The 26,604-nt window shown below is 33.5% G+C and overlaps 1 protein-coding gene across 3 annotated transcripts in view; it reads right to left on the reverse strand.

The window, feature by feature from the left end:
* Positions 1-25,887, reverse strand: part of LOC123554750 (uncharacterized) — a 41,925-nt gene extending 16,038 nt beyond the window's left edge. Inside the window, exons 1-2 of one of the 3 annotated variants that reach the window (XM_053547785.1) lie at positions 25,731-25,887; positions 5,548-5,642 (exon numbers count right to left, since the gene is read on the reverse strand). In XM_053547785.1, the coding sequence (XP_053403760.1) occupies positions 5,548-5,642; positions 25,731-25,830 (195 nt within the window). In that variant the 5' untranslated portion in view covers positions 25,831-25,887. Of the gene's footprint in view, positions 1-5,547; positions 5,643-25,643 lie in introns of all 3 variants that reach the window. The other 2 variants (XM_053547786.1, XM_053547787.1) reach the window with 2 other exon arrangements.
* Between the last annotated feature and the right edge of the window lie 717 nt (positions 25,888-26,604).

A 26,604-nucleotide genomic window follows, 5' to 3' on the forward strand; every position in this document is an offset into this window, starting at 1 on the left:
GAAAATATAGTCTAAGAAATAAGTAACTACCGAAGCGCAAAACGGGGAGCAAATTTGAAGAATAAAATTTTCACCGTTTGTATAATGTTAAATTAGAGAATGTTCACTCGAAAAAGGGGCATAACTTCATACAAACGCGAAACAAAGTTATGTGACACCGGTACTGCATGTCATGTCACAGCACAATGACTCAAGTGTGTGAAGTTCAAATTTATTCCTGCAAGAGCTACAAGTTACTAAGACACAAGCTTACAGTATATACAAACGCTTAACTAAAAATGTGAATGCGCAATATAATGGTGTTACTGTACTTTATATGTAAGGTCATGACAGTGAACAAATGTGTGAAATTTCAATTAACAAACTAACATTTAAAATACTTAACCAAAAATTGCTTCGCCGCAAGATGTGTACAGCTTTGTAAAAATCAAAGCCCTGAAAGGACTGATAGCCAGTGCTTATTTAGTGACATTTCAACCGATACGCCTAAAGAATCAACATTTCTTTGTGCATAGACCGGTCATGATTTGAACAATGTTGGTAGAGGTCCAATAGCCAATGCTGCATACCAAATATCTAAGCTCTGTGCATTGTGGTTCAAGACAAGAAGATTTTTAAAGGTTTTCCCTATACAACTCTATGTAAAATTAAGTTTGCCTCAGAGCGAGGCCAATTTCAACCATAACCTAACCATAATCCTAACCATAGAGCGGAGTGATTCCGAATATTTCGATGAGAATATAAAGTTCATAATTATTCTAGAATCCGTGGCTGCTTGTTTTTGTTGTTTAAAAACGGCAGCCCTGAATTGCTCAAACACTCGCACAATACCAAGATTATAAAAAATAAATAAGGAACTATTTTTTACACGTCCAGAATATTTGTTTATTAAATCATGAAATATCGTCAGTATGGTTTTCTACGATTATAAATTTAAAGGTTTACAAAATACACAAAAAGCAATTCTTTTAATGTGTTATTATGATAGCGGTTACGCTTGAACTGCAGTGGATTGTTCCACATAATATGAGAACAGGATTAATGTTCAGCATGTAGAGGCTTGACAAACAAACAATATATTTTAAAATGAGTGAAGTAAAACTGTTATTAACGTTGTTGACATCTTGTTCGCTTAATAAAGTCTTCTAAATACTTGTTTTTGCAAAACTTTATTCACGAGACAACAATAGAAAGTGCAGATAGCGTCTAGACAAACACAATATCCAACGGATATAATGAAAATGTTCTGTTTTTACATTACAATACCACATGTGCAACGAGTCCGCTTAGTGAATTCAGCAACTTAATAAAAGTTTAGCATCACATTATTACCGAAAGTACATTTCGTCCTTTCTCAAATTGTTTCCCGTTTTGCTTTATTAAAAATTTTATTATGTATTTGCGTTTATAACATCTAAAGCAGCTGAGTCCATTGTCTGAAATCATGCGCTTATTTTATGCGATGTATTTTCTTTTAACGATAATGCATACATATGAACACTAAACATTTAAAACCTTTGTTACATTCACGTCGCACCAACACTATAGGTCATATGGCGACTTTCCAGCTTTGATGGTGGAGGAAAACCCTAGGTGCCCCTCCTTGCATCACTTTATCACGGTCCGGCACCTGGGTAGAACCAACGACCTTCTGTAAGCCAGCTGGATGGCTTCCTCACATGAAGAATTCAACGCTCCGAGTGAGGGACGAACCCACATCGGTGAGGGACAAGTGATTTTAAGTCAGCGACCTTAACCACACGGCCATGGAAGCCCCTGTGTAGCAAGGTGCATGATGGCTCCATATGGCTCACAGCTGAAACCAGTATAAAACGTTAAATTTCTCAAAAAAATCAAATGAAATATAGCCTGAGGATTCAGAGAAGAAGTCTTTAAGCTGTTTATTGTTCACCATACGCGGCAAAACAAGGAAAACTAGCTATTACAAACTTTAAGTAGACGATCACCCATATGCGGAATATTTTCTTGGGCACCATAAGAAAATTTGCGTAAAATTATTACAAAATTGGGCAGCTAATTCTGAAAAGAATGCTTTTATACAATGTATTAAAGGACCAGGCACCCTATTGGCAATATTGAATACTTTTACTTAAGTTACGTAGAAAAATATTTGTGTAAAATTAGTATAAAATAGGATCAGTCGTTTAGGAGATTTCGTTTGAAGAGTTTTCTATGTTTTACTTTGGCGGTCCTCATGTTCAACTAAGCCAGGAGAAGAACTCTATAAGACTTGTCTTTCGTTCTAATCCTTTCCATCAACTGTACTTGTAATGATTGTATTTAAATATAATTATGTACATTGTTGGGAAAAAATATGTTTAAGCGAACCAAGCCAAACCCTTTAAACAACCTTCGGGGAGGACTATCCAAGAAATATCGAGGCCCAAGTTCATCAACGTCCACGGCACGGTTTCAAAGGAAATATCGTTTGACGAAAATGGTAAACGGACGATGACTAATTACTAAACGACGAATATATTCGAATATAAATTGCAACCAATGAATGATGGAACATAGTTGTAAAACCTGACGTTATAGTTCACATTCAGTTCACATTTCACCAGAATTTTGAAAGTTTGCTATGACAATTGAATGTTTGTTTAAGGTAATGTCATATCCGCTGGCAATAAGACAATAATTTAGTATTTGATTTTGCGCGGACGCTTTCTTTGAACGGCGATAAAAGTGTAGTTCTGCTCTATAATCCAACAATTAAACATAGATGTATATAATTGTGTCTCTGTATGTTCATGAAGAAATAGCGATCACTCTTACAAGTAATAGTATCTAACATTTGAGCCACATCATGAGAAAACCAACTAGTGCATTTGCGACCAGCATCCGCGCAGTCTGGTCAGCATCCATGCTGTTCGCTTTTAAAGCCTATTGCAATTAGAGATAACGTTAGCGAACAGCATGGATCCTGACTAGACTGCGCGGATGCGCAGGCTGGTCTTGATCCATGCTGGTCTCAAATGCACTATGTTGGCTTTTTCTTGTGTGGCTCATTTTTACAGGATTTTCTCTAATTTGAAGCGGCATTTGTTCGGTATCTCTTGTGACTTAAACATTTTGCAATAATAATCAGCTGTTTTATCTGAAATATTTTGCTCTAAAATTCGACAGACACATGGACTAACCCTTCAAAGAGTACTCGAATAGTTATGTTTTATGAAAACATGACATTGTACAAATTTAAATACAAGGAAAGAGTGGGGGTTTTTTAAGGGAAATGTTTAATCTTCTCTTTCGATGATAGATTTCTTACTTTCTATATAGCACTGTTAGACTAAGGGTGTTGGGCAAAAAGCTGCAAGTTTCATTTGTTTTCATTGGATTCAGCATTTTAACAATATAGAGCAATGGTATAAAAAGCCGCTATCATAGATAGGAATTTAATATCAAATATTATTATGTTTACATCATACTCATGAACAACAAACCGACATCAGACATTTAACAGAATGATGACAAATACCAGTATCTCAAGCTTTTTGCTTATTTATTACAGGCCAAAAGAGCGCAAGTCAAACCAGATCACATATGCGTCAAGACTAAACACTTCAATAAAAATTACGGACCATAATCAATTCAGTTACCTCCAAGTGTACCCAAAGCAATTTTAGACTTTTCAAATTAACGTTTGTTTTTTAATGTCGCAAACCATTTCATACAACACCCCATCATTTACACTGTCTTGAAGTTTAGATGAAGCTTAAAACGTGAGGTATTGTGCCAGTCACCCAGTTTGAACTCCCATACGGTGGTTTTGCCACTTGTTCCTTCTTACCGCATGTTTGTGTCTGTAGTCATTTGTGTTACCATGTGTTCAGTCATTGTGTTTTGTACATCTATAAATTTACACGTACATTTATTTCAATGTTGTAGGAGTGATGAATGAATGATTTGAAAGTGAATCTTTCTGTTGAAGTTTTGTACTTTTATGTCGTGCTTGCTTTAAAAGCTGATTAAAATATCTTTATACACGGATCGCTATGCAAGTGTTATGTAATAGATGTAATAGAAGTTTAAATGTACTTTCAAGATTATCAGGTGAAATCATTGTGTTTGATTATGGCATACAATTAAAATTAATGAACTTTATTATTTGTTAAACGTTTTAGAGGATTGATTTGGGGGCATTTTAAACATATTTTCAAAACATAAAAATAAATCGTGTCTTTTTCGCAACTAGTACAATTTCTTCTAAATATTCCAAACAAGTTTTGTTATTTGATAGACAGAAGGAAGCATTGCCAAGATTAAGCATTTTATTTCGCACCGAAGATGCATAAAGAATGCATAAAGAAAGTTCATAATGTTCAATATCGAACATCCGTGAAGACTTTATTTGATTTTATTAAAAAATATCAGAAGAACCCGTTAACAATTAGTCAGGTTTCTCATAGAAGCATTATCGGCGTATTACCAGCAGTAGCTTAGTGGTAGAGCGTCCGTTTCAAGTGCAGGAGGTCATGTTGTTCACATTCATCCGCGATGTAACAATGACATGAAAGATGGCACCAAATGCTTATTTACTTGGAGTTTAGCATTAAAAGAAGAAACTGACTTTTCTTCCCATATGTTCTCATGGAGATAGATACCAAGAATGAGGTGTAAAGAGTTATAATTATGAACTGTATTACTTAAAGGTTATATTATTGTAACCTGGTCGGACCCTTCAGAATAATGTATTTGCCAATCCTTATTTGTTACCAAATGGCAAGGCACATATAAATTTCATCTAATGTGACAATTCCAACTTTAATATTCTTAAATATTAAGTAGTAAAAAGTGTCAATGAAGTTATAATTCATTGATTAAGGGCAATATCTGTAGACAATCATGATAGATACGCTTTGTGTTAAAACATGAGCGACAGTCAAGTCAACTTTGTAAAGAGAGAAAGACTTTGGTCATATTAAATCTATTAAGTGCCGATTACGAATATATATGCATTTTAAAGATTAGGTAACCTTTCTAACGAGGCGTAAATTTATGAATAACTTATAAGAAGGCACGGACAGTTTTGTTCATAAATTTTTAGTGACAAGAAACATATGAATGGCAGTTTAGCGTTAATGTTAATACGTTTATAAGAATCAATTAAAATTCAATACATAAAGTATGTTGAATATATGTGAATCACCATGTTAAAATTGACATTACACTAAACCAATCTACATGTTGCTTATGATTTAATTATATCCTGTTCAAAAAGAATGAAAATACACAACCTGTGTAACAGGCAGGATCATTCTCGCTCTAAAATAGAAACCTTTCTAATCCGAAAAACCCTCTAATTCGAACTTTTTGTTCGGTTTAGAAAGGTTCCACTGTCTGTAGTTTTTCTATGAAGAAAGAAAATGCTAGTGATTTCCAAACTTCTAGCATATGATAGATTCCATCATGGGATGAAACAAGTTCTGATAGTAAAATATATTTCTAGACAACATTCACAAATCAAACATTTTGGTTTGTTGGAGTAATAATAAATAAAATATTTAACGTATTTCGTTTCGTTACCTGATAAGAACGTTTAACTATTGATGACGAAACCATCAAAACGCACAATTCGCACAGTATTGTAAGGTACTTTATAACCATTTTCTGTCTTTTATCTGAAAATAAAAAGAAAGAACATAAGATGTTGTTGTCTTGAAACAAGTAACGCTACATTTGCCGCGTTTGCAAATACATCGAGGCGACAAAGGGGAAACAATCTAAAGCGATCCGTATAAAGCGTAAATTGTGACACGACGTATTTTGTACATAAATAAAGCTGCAAAACAGCAATTAGGTTATTAATTAAATATTTTCACTATATGACGAACATATATGTTTATAAAATAATGAGAAAAAATGTTGTTTTTTCATATGACAAATTTTAATGGTGCATAACCATAAAGGATATTTAGATTTTTTTCACATTTCCATACTAATTAAGTTTCGTGGCCGAGTGTTTGAGGTCGCTGACTTTGAATCACTCGTCTTTCACCTCTTAAGGACTATTACCTGCTAAAGTCGACATTCATTTCATGAAGACATTCAGCTGCCTTTTGGAAGGTCGGTGGTTTGACCAAGGGACACTGTCGTACTTGAAATAATGCCCCCGAAAGGCATCTGGTGGCTTTCCTCTACCTTCGAAAGCTTAAAAGTCACCATATAACATGAATTATGTCGGTAACACTTCAAACAAAACAAATACAAGCAAACAAACAAACAAATAAACAAACGCATGTAATCATTGCGTTTTGGGAAACTCGTTTAATTGTAATCGGTATTTCAACACAAGAAAACATTAACATTCATCAGGTTTTCCGTTAAACCAAAATTACATTTTGAAATTCGATCAGCCAGATTTTCCCACAAACTTTTATTTCTCAAGAAAGAAATAAAGTCTTGATTTTTTATATACATTTATCGCATTAGCTTTGAACGAGTAATAACTTTCAACTAAACATGGGTGATTAAGTTACAAGTTATAGTTGTATTGAATTTTCTCTGTTTAATCAGTTGTCGAGGTCGTTCTTATCTTTTATCAACTATTTCTCTTATATTTGATCTTTCTTTTCCACAGCATTATCTTTTCAACGTTAATTTGATTTCATATAAAGGACAAAGTGTATGCTACATGAGAAAATTGCAAATCACTAAAATACATTTCTTTGACAATATCTAATGGGTGGTCGGAACAGCGTAACCTGTATGAATGAGTACGAATCTTGATACAAGTCAAAAGAAGGAATAAAATGACATGATTTGTAATAAGGTCTGTGCAAATACGAATGATGTTCCCCGATTAACTGCAATGCAGATGTTTTCAGGGTACATTGCAACTTACATATCAGATCTGTATTAAAACATTTATGCGAAGCAAATTTATACCTTTATAAATATATCTTTTCGTTAAGGTACTATTTTTTCTGCAAAAGATACAAAACAGAATAACGAAGCCGTCTAGTTTGCTTACTTTCTATCCAGGTGCCCGCCAATGCCTTAATTAATATCTGAAAGTGCTTTATGGGTCTTCTTTAACAATCAAAACCGAAAAAGATGTTATATGATCAACAATTGTAATGGTGTGACTTAAAGCATAATAAAAGAGATATAAAGATAAAAATAAATTAAAGTAGTATGAAATTGAGAATTAGCAATATTTTAAGTCACACATGTCATTAATACCCTTATGCTTACATTTGAATACATGCAAGACTAGGTAACAGAGGAAGGTTAAACAGACTGGGGAAAAATAGATGTATGTGTACTATGCTTCTAAGTGTCGGCTAGACTCTGATAAAATTAGTTTTCTGCAGAAAAACCGCAGTATGTGTCTCTGAGCTGCATATTCTCCAAAACCTTGCTTTATGTCGAACACTTTGCTCGGCAAGGGCGTGCCCAAATTTGGTTGATAAAAATGAAAATATGCTTAATTTATATTTAAAACGCACACACATACACACGAAGGTATGTCAGGTAACTGAAGTGCGTAAAAATGTCAAACTTTCCTTGATTTTAAAATGGAGCCTACCAATTTTTTTATGCCTACCAATACCAATACTTGAGTTGATCACAAAGGTCCAAATCAATTCATATATAACTGCCATATCACAAAATAAAGCATAACTGCTGCTACTTTTAATCTGATTTAACACAACTGAAAATATCTCAGTATCAAAATTACAAAAACTCCATGCCACCATAAAAAGCACACCTCATTTGTCTCATTGTAGATACAGGCCTGGCAAAGCAATATTGATTAACGTTTATTTTAAACAAATTGTGACAAACGTTAACAAATTGTCGAATGTGTAAGTTTAGTAAATTGTTAAAAATAGTCCAAAACAATATGCTGATTGTTGCATGAAGTTGCGAACAAGAAAAGCATAGACTGATTTAAGAAGGGTACTTTTACAGTGTTATTAGGAGCATAGTCTCCCAGAGCAGCAACCTTATAAAGAAATATCAACTCAGGTTCTTGCATAAAACCCATGCTATTTTATACAACCACACTTGGTTAACGAAGAAGGATATGAATATGACTGCAATAATGATAAACTATCATGGACAATATATCTATATCGAGAATTTGCATTGCATACTTTCGCTCGTGCTAAACAATTAAAAAGTCTTACAGTTACTATACTTTATTAACTCCACTTTATTTCTCAACTGTTCCTCAAATTGATATTACTCTCTTAAAGTAATAGTTTCAATTTGATCCATATTGTTCCGTGTTGTTCTGTATTGTTCCGTATTATGTAAATAATTTTGAAAGTGTTCTGCTGTTATGTCGGAAAGTTGTTATCTCATGGGATATTTAGATAGCCTTAGACAGTTTAGATCCTATGGCGTTTTTCTGCTTTAAATAGTGTAATGTCACTGAAATTGTGGCTGTTTGTTCAACTACTCAGATATTTCAACGTTTTTCATCCACGATTTGTCTGTGCGTTGTTGTATCTCCATAACAAGGGACTATTCGAGGTTAAAAAAGACACATGGACCAATCAATGAACATTGTTTCGTCACATGATATTCATCTTCAAATTCTCATAGAAACTTACATTATCGAATATGTCAAGACACCATCAACAAAATATAAGTATAATATGATTTGTAATAGGATTGCTATTCCTTAATCGTTTTGCTGCAAACACATGCCTCTTTATACTTTATCGGATCGTATGTGTATGTATATCGGATAATTTATTTCGGACACATTACGTTTATGGAATATAGAAAAGAAAATATACTTTTGTCTGAGATTTTTGTATGATACTGACGTAAAGCTAAATCCTGTCTAATCTTTTTGTTTTAGTACAAGTCTTCTTTTGTTGTATGTCCCACTTTCCCCACAAACGGACTTTAAGAGTATTTTAGTACTGTTACAGTTAAGCTCGTCTTTTGCTCTCTTCAAAACATTTTTTCCAAATATCTCTCTTTAAAGAACAATATTACGATAATAAGAACATATTTTGTCATCAATCAACACCAGTTTCCAAATGTGCCTTTCAATTAGGTAAAAAGATATGGTGATTTGAATCTAAAACCTATTTTTCTCGAAAACACCCATTTGGTAAATAGAAAATTTAAGAATATGGCGACGAATAAAAATAGATTATTTTAGAAACAGCTGCATAATATTCCGACTACTATAACTTAAGTTTCAGTCAAACTGTCAAGTCTCTTAACGGGAGAATCACGGAAAATATGTATGACAATTTAGGCAAGATTGATGATCAGATATTCCGCTTTTAAACAAGATATACAAAGTTTAAGACACAGAAAATCCCCCTATCTATAAGAAGAAGACATGAGCTGCCATACAAGATGAAAGATTTAACAATATCTGTTCTATACTGATGAATACAGCCACAAAAATCTTTTATGAGAGCCAGTACACAAAATGTACCATTTCTGAAACAAACGACGAGGGTTCTTAGGACTCAAAAGTTACTAAATCAAAAGTGAAATATTTTTCAGTTTTCGAAAAAAAAGTATTACGATATTAAAAATCACAATCGGAATGCTTTGTTTGATCATTCTTCAAGGGAAACGCGACTTTTTGGATCTTATCGATTAATAGTATACAAAGACTTTCATTTTTAGTATATTCCACTACGACACACGGTTAAGGGATGTTAAATTCTTTGTGTATTTGTGTGTTTAATGATTATGGTACAGTCTCAGAATGTTTACGTGATATAACCAAGAATTTCAATATTTTTACCTCTACTATTTTATTATAAATTATCACAATTTTACTAGGAAAAAAATCACCAAGACTTTCTTCATGACGTAATCCTATTTCATTTTAAAAAGAATAGAATATGATTACTGAAATGATTTGAAATCTTAAATTATTACATTCCGGACCGGGTGTGTTTTACTATAACAATTGTCTACGAATCAAAACTGTACAGAGTATAACTTTCTGCAATACAGACACATCTGTCTGATACTTAATCTGTTCATTTCCGATCTGTATTAGTTCATCACACGTGTTACAATGCTCGTAAATTGCAATATGCAATAAATCAAGTGACTGTAATAACACCACATATATTCTGAATTAAAACAGTTGATATAAGCGTTACAAACTGCCAAATGAACGTTTCAGGCATTCTGAAGACTGATATACGACTGGCCTACATTTATAAAGCCCCAGACATCGTTTTCGCTACTATACTTGTGAATGACACTCGACTAATAACGTAAAATTTGATGGAACCAATATATTTCTTTTAAAGAAATTTTCTTCTTCCGAACTGACGTCATATATTTTGTGTCAAAATTACTTTTCTGTCAAGGTTCATTGTGCCAGGGATGGTTAAGGTAGCATAAAAAATCGCCGCTATGATTTTCGAACCTTAGAGTGCAAAATTGATCTTCATGCGTTTCCAAAAGTTAATCACATTGTAAGAAAAAGAACATCAATCTGTTTTAATTATAGATACAGAACATTTTCTTTATTTCGATAGGCATCGTGTATTTAAAAAAAGTACTGTACATCAATTTAAGGACGTATGCTAGAATTTGGTGCGAAAATTTTCCCAATAACAGAATTTCTTTAAACTTTGGATATTGAAGGACAATCATCTAAGAAACCAAAAATGCAATAAAAATCATAGGTCACCGGATTCGAAAAAGAGTTATCTGCCCTTGAAAACGGCATTTCCCCCAAAAATGACGTTTTCAAGGGCAGATAACTCTTTTTCGAATCCGGTGACCTATGATTTTTATTGCATTTTTTGGTTTCTTAGATGATTGTCCTTCAATATCCAAAGTTTAAAGAAATTCTGTTATTGGGAAAATTTTCGCCCATCTCATATACAGGGAATTCTAGCGTACGCCTTTAAGCCTTGAAAATTATTATTTCATCTGCCAGTTTTCGTGGAATTACACTTTGCATCATTGAAGGTTCCATGTGCACTACCGTATGAATACATCTCAGGATGTCTCTGATTTATATTCCGGTACTTATAACAGGTGTAAATGTTGAGTTCTGCTCAACCCGGGGCTAGAGGGCGTGGACGGTAGCTTGCATTTCCACCAATGTCCATGAACAGGCTCAATCAAATCGAGCCTGCAACAGTTTCATTTATGTCGTGTTAGGCGACCTGTGGTTTTCCACTTTTTTATTTTATATGGTGTACGTTGGTTCCTTTCAGGTCGGTTCATTTCCTTCCATACTACATTTATTTTTAAATGTATTGCCATTTTAATCTCGCTAGGATCAACTTCATGGAACACACACAACACTGGCTTTATATGAAAACACTTGTTCGTGATTTTAATACAATTCGAACCCACGACCTCCGGACTGAGCGGCCGACACATTAACCAGACAACCGTTCTCCTAACGTGCTAATTAAATATCAACATAATACATGATAAAATGCTATTTATATATTTTTTCCACTTTAAACCTGTAAAAGTAATGCATTTACGCCTGGGATTATATTTAGCCCGCTACATTGAGCTGCAATTCGATCCGTATAATTTATTATGCGGTTAGAAATTCAGTTCTCTCATTCGGCAGTAGTTCCTAATGGAGTTAATATGCTAAGCACTAATTCCAAAATCGGGTTAGCAGTTGGTTTATGTCACAAATACTTGCAAGTCTGGCATGAAATGAAATGTTTTATTTATAAGGCGACATTAAAGCTTACATTATACTTAGAAAATATGTTTTGCATCTATTTTGCCTTCTGTTTTGAAGGATGTCATTGAAAGTGGCTTGCAGTTTGTTTTTAGTTACCAAACACCTACCGCGCTTTATTTAGATAACCATAACCTTCTTAGCATTAATTCCTGATGCAAGACAGTGGTTTAAAGTATTTTACCAGATCACATCATCTTGTTAAAACAATAATACATACTTTACCAGTGCATATGTGAAAGTATGAAAAGGTAAATAATAATGTCCATGCCTAGGGGGGACTCCCTGACCGAATGGTTAAGGTCGCTGAGTTCGCCTCACTTGCCCCTCAAAGATGTGGTTTCGAGCCTCATTCGGGGCGTTGAATTTTTCATGGGAGAAAGCAATTCAGCTGGTTTACAGAAGAACAGTGGTTTTACCCAGGTGTCCGCCGAACCAAGACGGAGGGGCACCTTGGGGCGTTCTCCACATCAGAGCTGGAAAGCCGCCATATGACCCATAATTGTGTCCATGCGACGTTGAACACCCAACAAAAATTATAATTTCCATATCACAAAATGCCAACGATAAATGTTGTCAATACAGAATTTCTGAATCACATTGAATTTCTATACTATGCATTGTTAAAAGAGAACAATCAAACTCATCAAATTACCCACAAAACATCGGCGGCACAGGACAAAGCGTGATGAAATATACATGAGTCCGTATTACGATGATAACGATTTTAGACAAAAAGGCATGGGAAACAAAATTTCAGTTAGAATTATAGACAGTTATCATACTTTTATATTGTTTGATATAGAAATGAAGATCCATCAATAACATTGTCTCATTGTTATGGTAAAATAATGAAAAATGTTTCATATCTTGCTATGATTGCACACACATGGCGATCTCAAAATTTCTTTAGTTGTATGTCACTAATTAGCGGAACGCGAGTGTTTGAGATTTAAGGACATAATACTGGTCATATTTATAAATACTTTTAACTCGAAAGTGGTATTAAATTATTGCAAGTCTTACATACTTTTAGTATTTACCCTTGCTTGAAAGTCCCATGAAGATACAGGATGCACTCTAATTTTGAATCCCTAGTCAATGTAAAGTCAACTGATGATAAAAATGTGTTATACCATCGGAAGTTTATTGTTAGATGAATGTAATATATATAGGCTAGCAGTAGTCCATACATACATTCTATACCTTCTGTAAGCTAGATGGATGGCTTCATCACATGGAAGAATCCTTTATTATGCGAGGCTCAGAACCAGATCAGTCACCTTAACCGTTCGACTGAAGAGATTTTACGCGTTATTACACTCTTCACATTTTTTCACGTTACAGTTGTTAAAGATATCCTATTCTGTCTATTTTATTGTTTCCTTTTCCTTTTTCTGCTATAATTGTGACAAACTACTGACTATATTTCACAATTTAGTACTGTATAGGACAAAATAATCAAACTGACCATTAGCTTGAAGCAGAAGTGAGCTGTCATACATTGATTCAAGACATTGAGGTTAATAAGTCATGTGAAATAGTTCCACAAAAGTTTCAACTACATAAAACATCAGAAGTTTCAACTACATATTATTAAATAAATATCTTCCATTTGATGCTAGTTTGACTTAGATCTAATTCTTGAACCTATGAGTAGGCCAGTCAATCTTCGTACTTTTATATATTTAATTTGTTATATTAGAATGAACTTGTTTCCCTGTATTAAATGACATTTAAAAACGTTATAAAATCTTCGACAAAGATCATGTTGAATGTATAAAAAATGTAATTATATCAGTTACAAACTGGTCATGTTACAGTATGTATGAACCTTAAAATACACAGTTTGATATAAAACATCATGTTTACAGCGTGAAAAGATATGTTGTGTTTTCGACTTTAAACATGAGATAGACTGTATAACATATTTCATGTTGAATGAAACTCAAACTAAGCACGAAAAGAAAGAGTACTACATAACAAAAAAATAAATAGATAAAAGGTAAGGGTAGATTTCCTGGGTGCACAGAGAAGCCAAAAACACAGCCAAAGAGCCCTGCATCGCAAAGTAGGCCAGCAACAACAAACAAAAATGTAATGGTAAAGTATGGAAGTTGAGTTGTTTAATAAATTCCAATAACATTATATATGCAAAATAAAACAAATGTGTAAGGGGTCTAGATAAAAGGTCGGGGTGTAAGGAACAAATCAAGGACGAATATTCAACAGGAGGGAAAGACACGCTTCAAAAGTTAATGTCATCATGTGTTTAGTTTATTCTTTTATTCAATAAAACGACGTATCATTTTTGATAATATAAAGGTTGAATTCAAACAATGCAAATGTGTTTCATCTGATGTACATCGCTAAGTCGGACTGTTCATTATGCCATAAGCACTCCACTGATAACTTTTATTCGACATTTTCTTAGATATCTTTTTTCAGAGAATTATATTCCCATGAAGAAATGTTTTCTTCTAAAGAAAAAGAAAAAAAAGGTAATACCTGTTGTTTCAGAAGGTAACGCTTTATCATTTATAACAATGTTTCGCTTTTCTTTTCGTGTCTTTTGTGTGGACATAAAATATTTAAGCTGCCATTCTAACATGCAATAGGAGCATAGCAGACCTTCAGATAATGCTATACATACATACATACATACATACATACTGAAAGGCAGTAGAGTAATGTGGAGAGGCAGAATGATTTGGACTAATTAGAGTTTTGGACTACAACTGCGTAGGTATACATTTGATTTAGAAGTAATCAGCGTCCTTACACCTGATTCACACCAAATCAAGTAAATATCGTCTACCATACATATCTATTGGCTGGTCATTTCCAATTTTTACTGTGTCCCTATATAGATAGGATTTTTGTAATTACTTTTCCTGTGAAGAAAGGCAAAGATAAGACCTTCTCAGACATATTTTCATGCTATCATCGACAATAATGATATTACATATAATTTGTATGTCGTCCAGTGACACATTTTTGTCACTCCCAAGATAAATCAGTAGGAAATCGAGAAAACGAGTGCGACTGTGTCATTGCATGCCAAACAGGATTTTTCCGTGTCCTTTTGTCGGTACTGGGGTAAGATTACTCACGTGCAGTAATCTATGAATGAATGCGTGAGTTCATATACTAGTAAAATAAAAGTAGTGCCTAAAAGAAAAGCATTCATTTCATTTTAATTCTTCTGTTGTTTGAAGAATACTGTATTAAAGAAAAATGAATTACTGGTAGAAGGTGCAGATGGAAATATATCTGGATCTTGGATAACTGGTTTTGTGATAACTCATCAAAGCCTCGTTACCGCCTAGTTACCAACGATCTAATACATTTGTAATTTGAACTGGCATCTCTTCCATCTGTGAATGATTCTTATACTCAAAAAAATGTGTGATCATTTACGAGATAAACTTTTGATCGTAGAAACTATATTTGAACTCCATTTGTCAAAGTTTATTTCTTCGAGTCAGTGAAAACGAGAGTTCTAAGTGCAAATAGATAAACAAACTGATATAGTCTTCTTTCGCGCTCAGCTCTAGATTTGCTTCAACCAATGACTTTGCAAATAATCCGTCGTTAAATACTTCTACTGATAATTATATATATTCCTGAAGTATGTATTTAGCATAATATACACCCTACTGCTTTGAAAGTGTAAAGCATGTATACTATCCATCTTTACACCAAGGTAGATAGTTAATTGAGGTGAGATTTTAACACAAAAAGAGATATCATTGGCTCTTTAAATGCATTGAACTATTGCTAATTTACGAAAGCAGTGATGCGCGTCTGAAGTGAAGAGTGTGTGATTACTTAGCCCTTATATTCTCACGCTTATATTGCCTTTTAACATGAGGAAATAAAAGAAATCCGCTTAAGCCGGTGCTTGAAGTCAAGTCGTTCTATGTTTCCAAAAGATATTTCCATTGGTTTTATTACGTACCAAAGTTATTTATCATTCGATGATTCTTATGAAATTTGTAGTGAATGAAACTAAACCGTCATTGTTTTTATTCTTCCTGACATCCACAATTTATGTGACGACAAGTTAGATACCATATCCTATGTTCCTAGTATCACACTATCCTGTAACAAGCGAATACGATATGGTAAAGGATTTCTACAGTTGAATATTGTTTGAAATCCTTTCACAAATGATGCTAAAAGTTTGATTGTTTATAGAGCTGAATCAACTAATTAAAAGTCACAGAAATGAATAAATGTTATCGGTTTTGTTAAAGTATATTGCAATCTCAAAATTTAATAAAAAAATCCTTAGAAATCTTCAAAGCATTCGAAATGCCCTTGAAATAACTTTAATGTGTTTCGAAGTTCTTTTTTTTTTATTACAATTGCTAATAAAATGGTTTTTAGTGCTAAAAATAAATATAACATGACTATATATATGTACTTTTTGGTTTAAATACTGTTACTGCAAATCACAGTTACCGTTCATTTTACTGGCATATAATGACCCTATTACTTTTGATACAATTCAACATTTAATTTCCTGTTTAAAAGTGGGAGCAATAATATAACTATATCAATTCTTAATTGTCACGAATATATTCCGCGTAATGAATGTTCGAATTCCGGTGAGAGCTCACTCCATGATCCGTTACTTAGATGAGAAAAATAATAATTTATTGTGAGACGTTTAGAAACATAATCATTATAAACATGATTTCTGACGACAAATTGTTGACAGCCAACTTTTGAAAATAAATTAAACTTTATAGGTTGACTTTTGCAATTTGGAACTCAGAGACGAAAAACTGCCTCTAAATTCATATTCATGAGGTTTTGTGATAGCCGTTTTAGGTAGGGAATACGGATTTAAATGCAGTAACTGTCAATTAAATTTCGTACCCGTAAAATTCCGTGGTTCTGCCAAAGAATGACTTTCATGAATTCGTAGTAGGTGTTTACCTTTTAAAATGAAATGAATGAAAATTGCACTTATTCGCTTGGATTAAATTTTGTGGATTTAACCACGCAGTCAATGAAAATCAGTCACCACGAATATCAATGATTATACAGTAAACTTGCCATGCCTTTCTGTTTCCATTACGTGTGTTAGAGATTCACCTGGAGGGGATTACTTTTATTTACACTGTCCCGTGTCTTTGGAACATGGTGGGGGTAATAGTGAGGCTGGGTGCGCACCATAAAACGGTTTAAGCTCCCCAGTGGTGTTTTTGCCACTGACCGTTCTAGGGCGGTGCCCCACTGTGTTCCTTTGTTTGTTCGTTTTGTCCTCGTGTGTTGGCTTTGTGTGTGTGCACGCTTGTGTATGTGTGTGTATTTGTGGTATGCACGTCTGTGTGCTGTAGGTTTCGTTTTGGGGAGGCTGCGATTTTGGTACGTGGCATTCCCTGTTTGATATTTGTCTTTGTTTTTTAGGGTCTCGGGTGTGACCCTTGTTGCTGGCGTTGTTCAAAAACTGATGATGGGTTAAGCTATGTATCTTCCTGTAGACATAAAGACTACGATCAGCTTTTCATCTGCTTACAGATTTGAAAGACCAGGTTTATATACTTTTGAAATAAAATATAACAGAGAAAAAGCTTTGAAGATTTTAGCCAAGACAATTATATAAAGAGTTACATGCTATCAGAGAGTTTCTTTCAATGTGAATCGTTTTATTTCATACGAGCCACTGTATCAGAACTGTGGATATATGGGTGTTCGTGGCCAAGTGACTTCATTGATTTTGGTTCGAACCTCACTTGAAGCGTATAATTCTTCATGACTTTGTGAGGAAACCATCCAGCTGGTTTACCCAAAGCCGATGGTTATACCCAGGTGCCCGTTCTTGATGAAATAAGGCACGAATGGACATACTCGATCTTCCTCCACCACGAAAAGCTGGACTAGGTTCTAGTCCTAATGAACACTTGCAAAGAAAGGTTGTATTTTTTAGACTGTCTCTTGTGAAAGACAGCAAAATTAAGATCTTTTATTCCAATGTTGATGCTGACGTTAAAATGTTCTATATATCAATGACAATTCTTAAATTTTCACAACTATATTCCGCTTTGTGCTTGTTCGAACCCCGTTGAGAGTTTAATGTGACCGCTGCCTCTATGATCCCTTAGTCAGACTCGATTATTTGGTAAAATAATTTATGCCTTAACATCTCATCTGAGCTTGCTGTAATTGTACATGGTGTTTGAAAAAAATACTGTTACATGTTTAAACAAAACATGTTATGAAGATTGTTGTCGTTGAGATAAAGGGCATCATGATGTGTTTCGAAATAAAAATTTTCAATGGTACTTTCTAGTGCATGCATTCGATTACTGTATGAAGCTATCTTATTTTGAAAAGACTATAAACATCGACTTAATAAGAATTCATTCTGTGACGCTGAGACACATAATCATTATAAACATGGTTTCTGACGACAAATTGTTCACAGCAACTTTTGAATATGATTAAACTTTATAGTTTGACTTTTGAAATTGGGAACAAGGAGACGAAAAACTGCCTTTAAATACATAATCGGGAGGTTTTGCGAGAGCCTTTTCAGGAAGAGGAAATCAATTAGGGAATACAGTATAAATTGCAGTTATTATGCAATAATTTAAATTCTAATATGACCAGGCAGCGCTTAAATCATCACAACGATACTATGTTGACGTCACGTCGACGTGATATTTAGCGCCGTGTGCGCTTCGAGTAGTAGCTCTTTCAACTTTGATAAAACATTTTACTGAAAAACATGTTTAAGATAAAATGTCACATAGCACAACTGCCTTGATAAATTACACACACACACACTGAGTTGGTAATTCGCCGTGCAGAATAATTCGCCATTATTTGCGCTCTAACTGAACTATTCCGCAAGACATATTACCATGTCCGGTCCAGGCGTGTATAATCAAAGGAGCTTGACGACCTACAATTTGGCGCCATACATCCGGAAGAAACAGTTCTATCACATTTGAACTAATTTTTACAATAAAGACGTATAAGAATTGGAATAATTTCACCCTCGTGAAATTATTACGCACGACGTATTACTGCTCACCGTGTATAAATAATGTTAAAACAGTGGTTTGGTATTAATTGTTTCTTAAATCGAGGACATGTTATATGCCCGAAATGACTTGTTCGTGATGGGGTTATGAATTGCTAGATTTAAATCTTTTAAGATGAAATGAATGAGACTTGTATATGTACCTTCGAATTTAAATTATAAAAAATCAGTCCCCACAAACATTTAGATTTTACAGTATAGTGATAGGTGCAGGGTGTGAGCCTAGTCGTAAGCCTTGTTCAAAAATTGATGATCGGACAAACACTGTATTCCCTTAGTAAGCTCTTTTTAGTTGAGCTTAACGTCGCAAGAACCAATTTAGCGTTAATGGTGGCGGAGGACCCTCTCAGTGCATTGTTATCCCTGGGAAGAATGACCCACCTTCTGTTAATCAGCTGGATGGGTTCCTCACATGACAGTGTCAGCGTCTCGAGGGAAGCTTGAACCCACATCGATGAGGAGCCAATTGATTTGAAGTCAGCGACCTTAACCAGTCGGCCACAGAGGTAGTAAACTCTATGGGGTCTCTATGTTAGTCATAAAGACTATGCTCAGTTTTATTTTATATATTTACAAATTTCAAAAAGAATACCTAGGTTTATGTAATTTCGAAATATTAAATTAAAGCTTTATAGGCCACCTTAAATCATTCAGTGTCTTTAAATGTGAAGTGTTTTAATTCATACCAGAATGTGGATAACAGTACACAATTACACATTTTATTGTTGTATCCGGAGTGTTCACGTGGCTCAGGTTTGTTCAGTCTAACAACTTAACCGGTATCACTTCAAGTGGAATAAAAAAAAAATGAAATAATTATTCAAAGATAACATTGTTTTTTAACATCTTTGCCGTGAACTCCAGCAGAGTCGCACTTAAGAGTTATCCGAACTTCATGAAAGCGGAAATTAAAACATCTCGCTGGCAAATTGTAAAGTTCATAATTACCCTGAAGACTACCATCTATTAGATTATACACGTAAAACTGATTAAGGGTGATTGTTGTAGGACATAGAGTAATCACTTTAACTACCACCTTTGGTAAACCATAGGATTTCTATCATTAGATTTTTGGTGACGGTATGTTACATGTTTAAGTTGATTCAATAAATATATATTGTTAATCAGAAGACGGTGGCTACAATTGACTATTCCAAATAACCAGGAAATGCTTGATGAATGAGAATGTGGCACAATAGGATTTGCCTATCCTACCATAGCTTCGCTTCTACACTTGTTTATTTAGCATGGAAACTATCATTTATCTTTGGCTGCTGCTAAATAGGCAGAACTTGGGGAATCAGTTTGTTTGTATTTATAATAAGTATTTTCAATATTTCCGCTGACAAGAGTGATACTGTTGATTAAATTAAACTTTAGCTTTCTCCTTCTCACTGTTCAAAGGTGGTTCTGCGCCACCCCATATATTTTGTCTATGGTTTGGCAATTTGTTTGTCGTATGTTTGTCTGGTGATGTTTTTTTTATTTTTTCTTTTCTTTCGTATTTCTGTTGATCTGAAGATTTAGTAGTCTGATTTAGAAGATCGAATTTATTGTATGGTAGTTTCAAGAACATAAGAAAGCAAACTCTTTACTGTATCCCATCAAACAAACTAGGACCGACCGACCGCGCTGTTATTATTTTTCAATTTTATTTTTTCATTTCTAAAATTGAAACGCGCGAATTAAAGCCTGCGCGAAACAGTCCTTTTTCAAACTGGCGCGAAATTTTATGCCAGCGAATTTAAATGATTTCACAGTATGTAAGTAAGTAAATAAGTAAATTCTTTATTTATAGAGGGTAGCTCATTTAGCTGATGCTAATCTTCCATGAGGCCCTCTCAAGAAGAAAACACATGTATATACAGAACATAATGCATAATAAACATGAGTACATTGAAAAGGCATGTACATATCAAAATAAAACAGATACATATCAGAAAACAAAAAGGAAATAGTTTATGTAATTTTGATCCAGTTCAGACATGATGATTTAAAGCATTGTAATGAATGAGCAGTTTTAACTTCTATAGGTAAACAGTTCCAAATAATTGGACCAGAATATAGCACACTACGTTTAAACAATTCTGTGTGTATTTGGTATTCAAAAATTCTTATTTGTATTTGATCGCAAAGCGAAAGAAGTATCAATAACTTGGGGTTTTTGCATGTACCGTTCTTATCCGTAAACATTTCAGAAAAGACATGTCTAGTGCAAAGGTCCATTGTATTACTATACTCTTTGGTATATTTAAGATCTCTGGATACTCTTCGTCGATATATTATGTGGGTTTTAACATCAAAGGTCAAAGATTGTAGCCCAACAGCGGCGTTTTTTGAAAACCATCTTAATAATTAATTCAATAAAACTTGCCCGTGAAAAGTGTTTTCGCTTTTATTTCAAAATAGGCTCATCGAATTACGAGGAATATACTTATTTCGCCTGATAATTTCCTAAATATCTGAAAGAGGAACAAAGTTTATAACGAACAGATTTTATTGCTCGCGGTCATATTATGTCGTCTTTATTCACTGTTAGCAAGTAAATTTTTCTGATGTTCCTTGATGTTCAGTTTGGCCGGTCAAATTTAGGAAAACACCAATTGCCTTAAAGAACTCCGTATGATAATTACGAATGCGCATGATTACAAAATAATCGGAAGAAATGAGTCATGAGGATCGTCCCAGAACTGTGACTAAAATTTAACGAGCATGCTTAAACGATTAATCAAAAGTATCATATAGCTAACTGGATATGTGAATTGTAATTATTACTTATAAAAATAAACCTAAGATACTTGTTACCTTAAGATACTTGTAACTATTTATTTTCCTTCAGTCTAAAATGAGAAATGCTAAAATTCCATCAAGCACACACTTGTCTACCGTATCTTCAAATTTATCTTTCTGCTCTTCAAACATTTGTCTACCTGTTCTTCGAATATTTTTCCTGTCCACCTGATTATCAAACATCTGTTAACCTGATCTTCAAACATCGGTCTACCTGATCTTTATTCATTGGTTTACCTACTGGTCAAACATTGGTCCATCTGGTAATCAATCATTTGTCTACCTGATGTGCAAACATTGGTCTACCTAATCTTCAAACATATATCTATATGATATTCAAACATTTGTCTACCTGTTTAAATACCCATCTTCCTGCTCTTAATATATTTGTCTAAATGCTCTTCAAAAGTTTTCTACCTGATCTTCAAATATTTGTCTACCTTCTCTTTAAACATTTGTCTACCTGATCTTCAAATGTTCTCCGTGACTATTTGATAAACGACATTGTGTCTGAAATCATTAGTCCTCCACCTCTGATAATTCATGTGGGAAGTTGGCAGTTACTTGCGAGAACAGGTTTGTACTGGTACAGAATCCAGGAACACTGGTTAGGTTAACTGCTCGCCGTTACATGACTGAAATACTGTTGAAAAATGGCGTTAAACCCAAAACAAACAAAATGATCTTCAAATATCTGTCTACCTGATCAATAATGATTTATCTACCTGATAAGTAAATAAATGTCTACCCTGCTCTTCGGACGTTTGTCTACCTGATCTTGATAATATTTGTCTACCTTATGATTTGTCTGCATGATCTTCAAACATTTCTCTACCTGCTGTTAAAATATTTGTCTACCTGATCTTTAAACAATCATATAATGCAAGTGTTTTATTGTCAAGCGACATAGCGACAGCTACTGTCATCGGCTATAGGAATCCACAGAGGAGTTGTAAAAGACGCTTTCAATGTTATATCTATGTAACATTCTAAAAATGTCTGATTTCATGCGAGTTTTATGAGATAAATTGTCTCTTTACCACAGATTAATAAACAAAGCGTAATCATAAATATCTGTTGAAAGTTCAGTTTCATACTTTCTGGCAGATCTGTTTCAAAATGTTTGGACAAACCTTGGAGGCAAATTGCAGCAATATATAATTTGCTAAATGCTTATTATTAGATACTCCATGACGGCCCCTATTGTAGAATTAAAATGCATTAGCAACATAAGCAAAATGACTTTATGTGAAACACAATTCAACTTCTAAAAAAAAAATACACGACGCAGCTTTCATCTTTAGAAGGTACTAACGTGCTAAGAGCGATACTTTACTGTATTTTCGCTTCTGAATGTAATTCTTTTTCTAGTAGGACTCTATAAATTTACAAATATAGAGTATGATGGATAATTCATTGAAGAGTGAAAACAACTTCGAACTAAATATTTTTTTTAATATTCGTTGTGTGTTTATCAGATGGTCCGACTTTTCTACCAGTATTGTATCATGAAATAATATTATTATTCGATGCGTGAGGATGGTTCAAAATAAAAGTGTTGAATTATTCACCAAGGCATCTTGTTATTGATCTTTGATTACAATTCTACTTCACATTCAATTTAACACTTAAATGCAGTTGAAACACAGATAATAAAATCCAACAATTCGTGATACTCCTAAATGAAGTCTAGAATTAATAAGTATCACACTCTTAACAGTTTATGTGCAACACAATTAGTTCTAAATGCTCCTTTGTATCTCAATCCCTTTACCCATGAAATGGTTCTTATTCAACGTACCACAGTATTTGAATTTTATTTACTTACATGAATAACTTACTTCAGTTCTAAACAATTGATATTGAGAAGTTTCGAGTTTCATCCATTTTTTTCTAATGGGAAGTTTCAACTGGTACAAATTACTTCGGATGTCACAAATTTTAACGTTAACAAAATTCTTTTACAGTTTATTGGCACCCAGTGGCTATTTCCTGTTATTGGTTATAACTGGCAAACACTGGCACTATTGGCTATTGAAACTGGTATTGGCAAAAAATCTTAAAAGTATTATCTGTCATTAGAATGTTAACTACTGAATTGCTATGTTACGTGGCATTAAAATGGCGTCATATTAAAAGCTATGAAAATTACCAGTCTCCTACGTTGTCAACAAAATGCTCTTGCCATTTGATATGAATTCGTATCAAAATAAGGACAAAGTTATAATAATAAAAATACGTTCCAAGAATGCCATCCCACCCGCCTTCCCCTAAAATTCACAGTGTACAACAGTGTATACGAGTATATAAATGAATGTATGACAGACATGCACGCAAAATGCAGAGACAAAAGAAAATATTTATGTTAATTTAATGAGTTAAAAGTAGTCAATCAGATACTGGTCCAGTACTGGCTTTGTTCGAAACTTTTTTAACTGAGCAATCACACATTTCTGTATGCCATGGGTGCTTAAACGAACACGCATGTATAATTGCGGAGGACGAAAAATTAAAACCCTTTAAGACTTTTTAGAAACGATACTTCTCGAATGTTACTGGCACGCTTAGCTGAAATAGATATATTGTTTCTTACTTTGGTGATGTGGGATTGCAATTTCCATGCAAAGTCAGGATAACTTCAAAAAAGTTCTATAAAATTTCACATTACACGTTTAGTTTTTATGTTATTCATCTTTGTTAGTTTTTCATTTGAAGTATTTTCAAACTTTGCTTATCCAATTCTGGTTGCACAACAATGACGGAATTGTTTCAGCAAATGTATAGATTTAACCACGTTCTGTTTCATAGGTATCATATGAGTATGAGACATATTGTATTTTGTAGAAAATTTGCACAGACTGATATATATGATACATATAAAGCTGTATTGTTTTTAGAAATGCAAGTTTCTCACAGTTTTATAAACTTGTCTTTTTGGTCAGATAATTGATATATCCTAACATCTACCTAATGCAAATGTAAATCTAGAAATTATATTGAAATTAATAGAAATACTACGGATTTTAATGTTTTACATTAAAGGGGTGTAATTACAAAAATGTTATAACAAACAATTTAACGCGTAAGTTTAAATAGCATTACAACTAAATTTTAAAGATCAATTTTTCCTTAAGTGAAATCCTTATAGAATATACAAGACTTGAAAAGGATAATCAATGTTTAAAAGTAGGGCAAAAATGGTATGAATAATTCAAACACTGTATTAACCCAAAGTTAGTGTTAACCTTCAGTATATTATACCATCGCATTCATCACATAACAGCGTCAAAATATGTTATGATGAAGTTAGTTTCAAAACATTTTCTAATTAGAACAAAGCAAAACTACCTCTTGATCTCTCCCTAGAAGGACGTTAAAAGGATTCATCATTTTTTTAATATAAGTTTTATAAGTTTATTCGAAGTTTTCGCTCCCAACTGTCCAATAACGTAAACACATTTGAAAGTGGCGGGACAATTATCAAAACGGATACATGAGTACATTCTTATATTACATCATTAGAAGAGAATGCTACTGAACATATTTATATAAATAATAATAATAATAATACAAACAAAGAATAAATTAGTAATGTACAGCATATTGTTTAATATATTGTATGCAGACTATTCTACAAACCCTCGGCATGAAGTGGCAAAATAACAGTAAATCAATTTCGACCACAGGTAAATTTGCTTGTAGCTTAAAAATGCGACAAAAGACACTTTAAACATGATATCCATATAAAGTGTTAGATATATTTTTATATGAAACATTTTTTTTTATTTCATGCCTCTATCAAAGACTCTAATTCAGGCCTATATGTGGCGCTCATTGTAAAGCAAGTGACACTGTTTAAAACTTCGCAATACTTTCAACAGTGTATATTTCCATCAAGATTTATTTCCAAGTTAATTAATTAACAGTAAATCATTCTAACACAAATGTATGAATGCGTGCAACTTCTGTTTTATGTATTAAACATTTTTGTAATTTAAACATTTAATGGTACGTTTAATTTCAACTCTAACAATATAAATATACTCACGTAAAATAATGAATAAGAAATAACATTAATAAAGTTAGTTTTTAAAGGTATTAAACACTTACCCTTGCCTGGAATAGAGAAGAACAGCAGATTCAACCAACAGTTTATGTCCAACACAATATTTTCCAAATGTACAGAATATTACAAACCTTTATGTGATACGTGGCGAAGCGACAGCCAATCAAAACCGTCCAATGAAAAAAAAATACGATACGTCTGAATGTAGCTGGAAAAGGACACTTTTAACATGAAAACAATATAAAAATCTAAGATAATCTTATATCATGTAAAATGTCTGTCTTTGTTACTCTGTATCAAATGCGCTATTGGAAAGCTTTAATTTACCCGACGTTTTACAATTACTAGCGAATGTACGAAGTGTAATATTTCAAGGCAATCACTGTAAAGAGTATTACTATATATACATGTAATAATCAACTCCAGCTATCAGATAAATTTTTGACAGATTAATGTGTTACAGTTACGTGCATTTGATAAGAATAGCTCTGTGTTGTCCTACCAACATTTTCTTTTAACTTACGAATCTTATTACCAATGATGCCACGGAAACGTTTCATAGAGGTCTTTGACAGCAATAGATTAAAGGCCAACAACTGCCAGATATACTACAATGATTGTCGTAAGAAATTCGCTAATAACAAGCAACGAGCCTCTTTTGACGCATATGCTTGAACAGCCAGAAAGAATCTAAGACCTGAAGACAAACTGTAAAAATATAGGACCAGAATAGCAAGAATATACGTCTATATGATACAAGAGTTTCCTCACAAAGCACTTTTTTCCTGATAAGTTACAAGCCTTAAAACGCCTTTTAAAGCTCAATATTGTCTGTAAGATTTTGTTTGCGTAAGAAACTGTGGAGCAGCTGAGTCCACATAATTCATGTTTCTATACATACGTCTACTGGACCTAGATATCACATTGAAAATATAATACGAACAATTGTTACCCTATAGCTTACATTTTTATAATTTTTTTATTTTTATTTTTATCATTATAATT

This window comes from Mercenaria mercenaria, chromosome 7 (genome assembly GCF_021730395.1).
Source record: "Mercenaria mercenaria strain notata chromosome 7, MADL_Memer_1, whole genome shotgun sequence".
In the NCBI taxonomy this organism is placed as follows: Eukaryota; Metazoa; Mollusca; class Bivalvia; order Venerida; family Veneridae; genus Mercenaria; species Mercenaria mercenaria.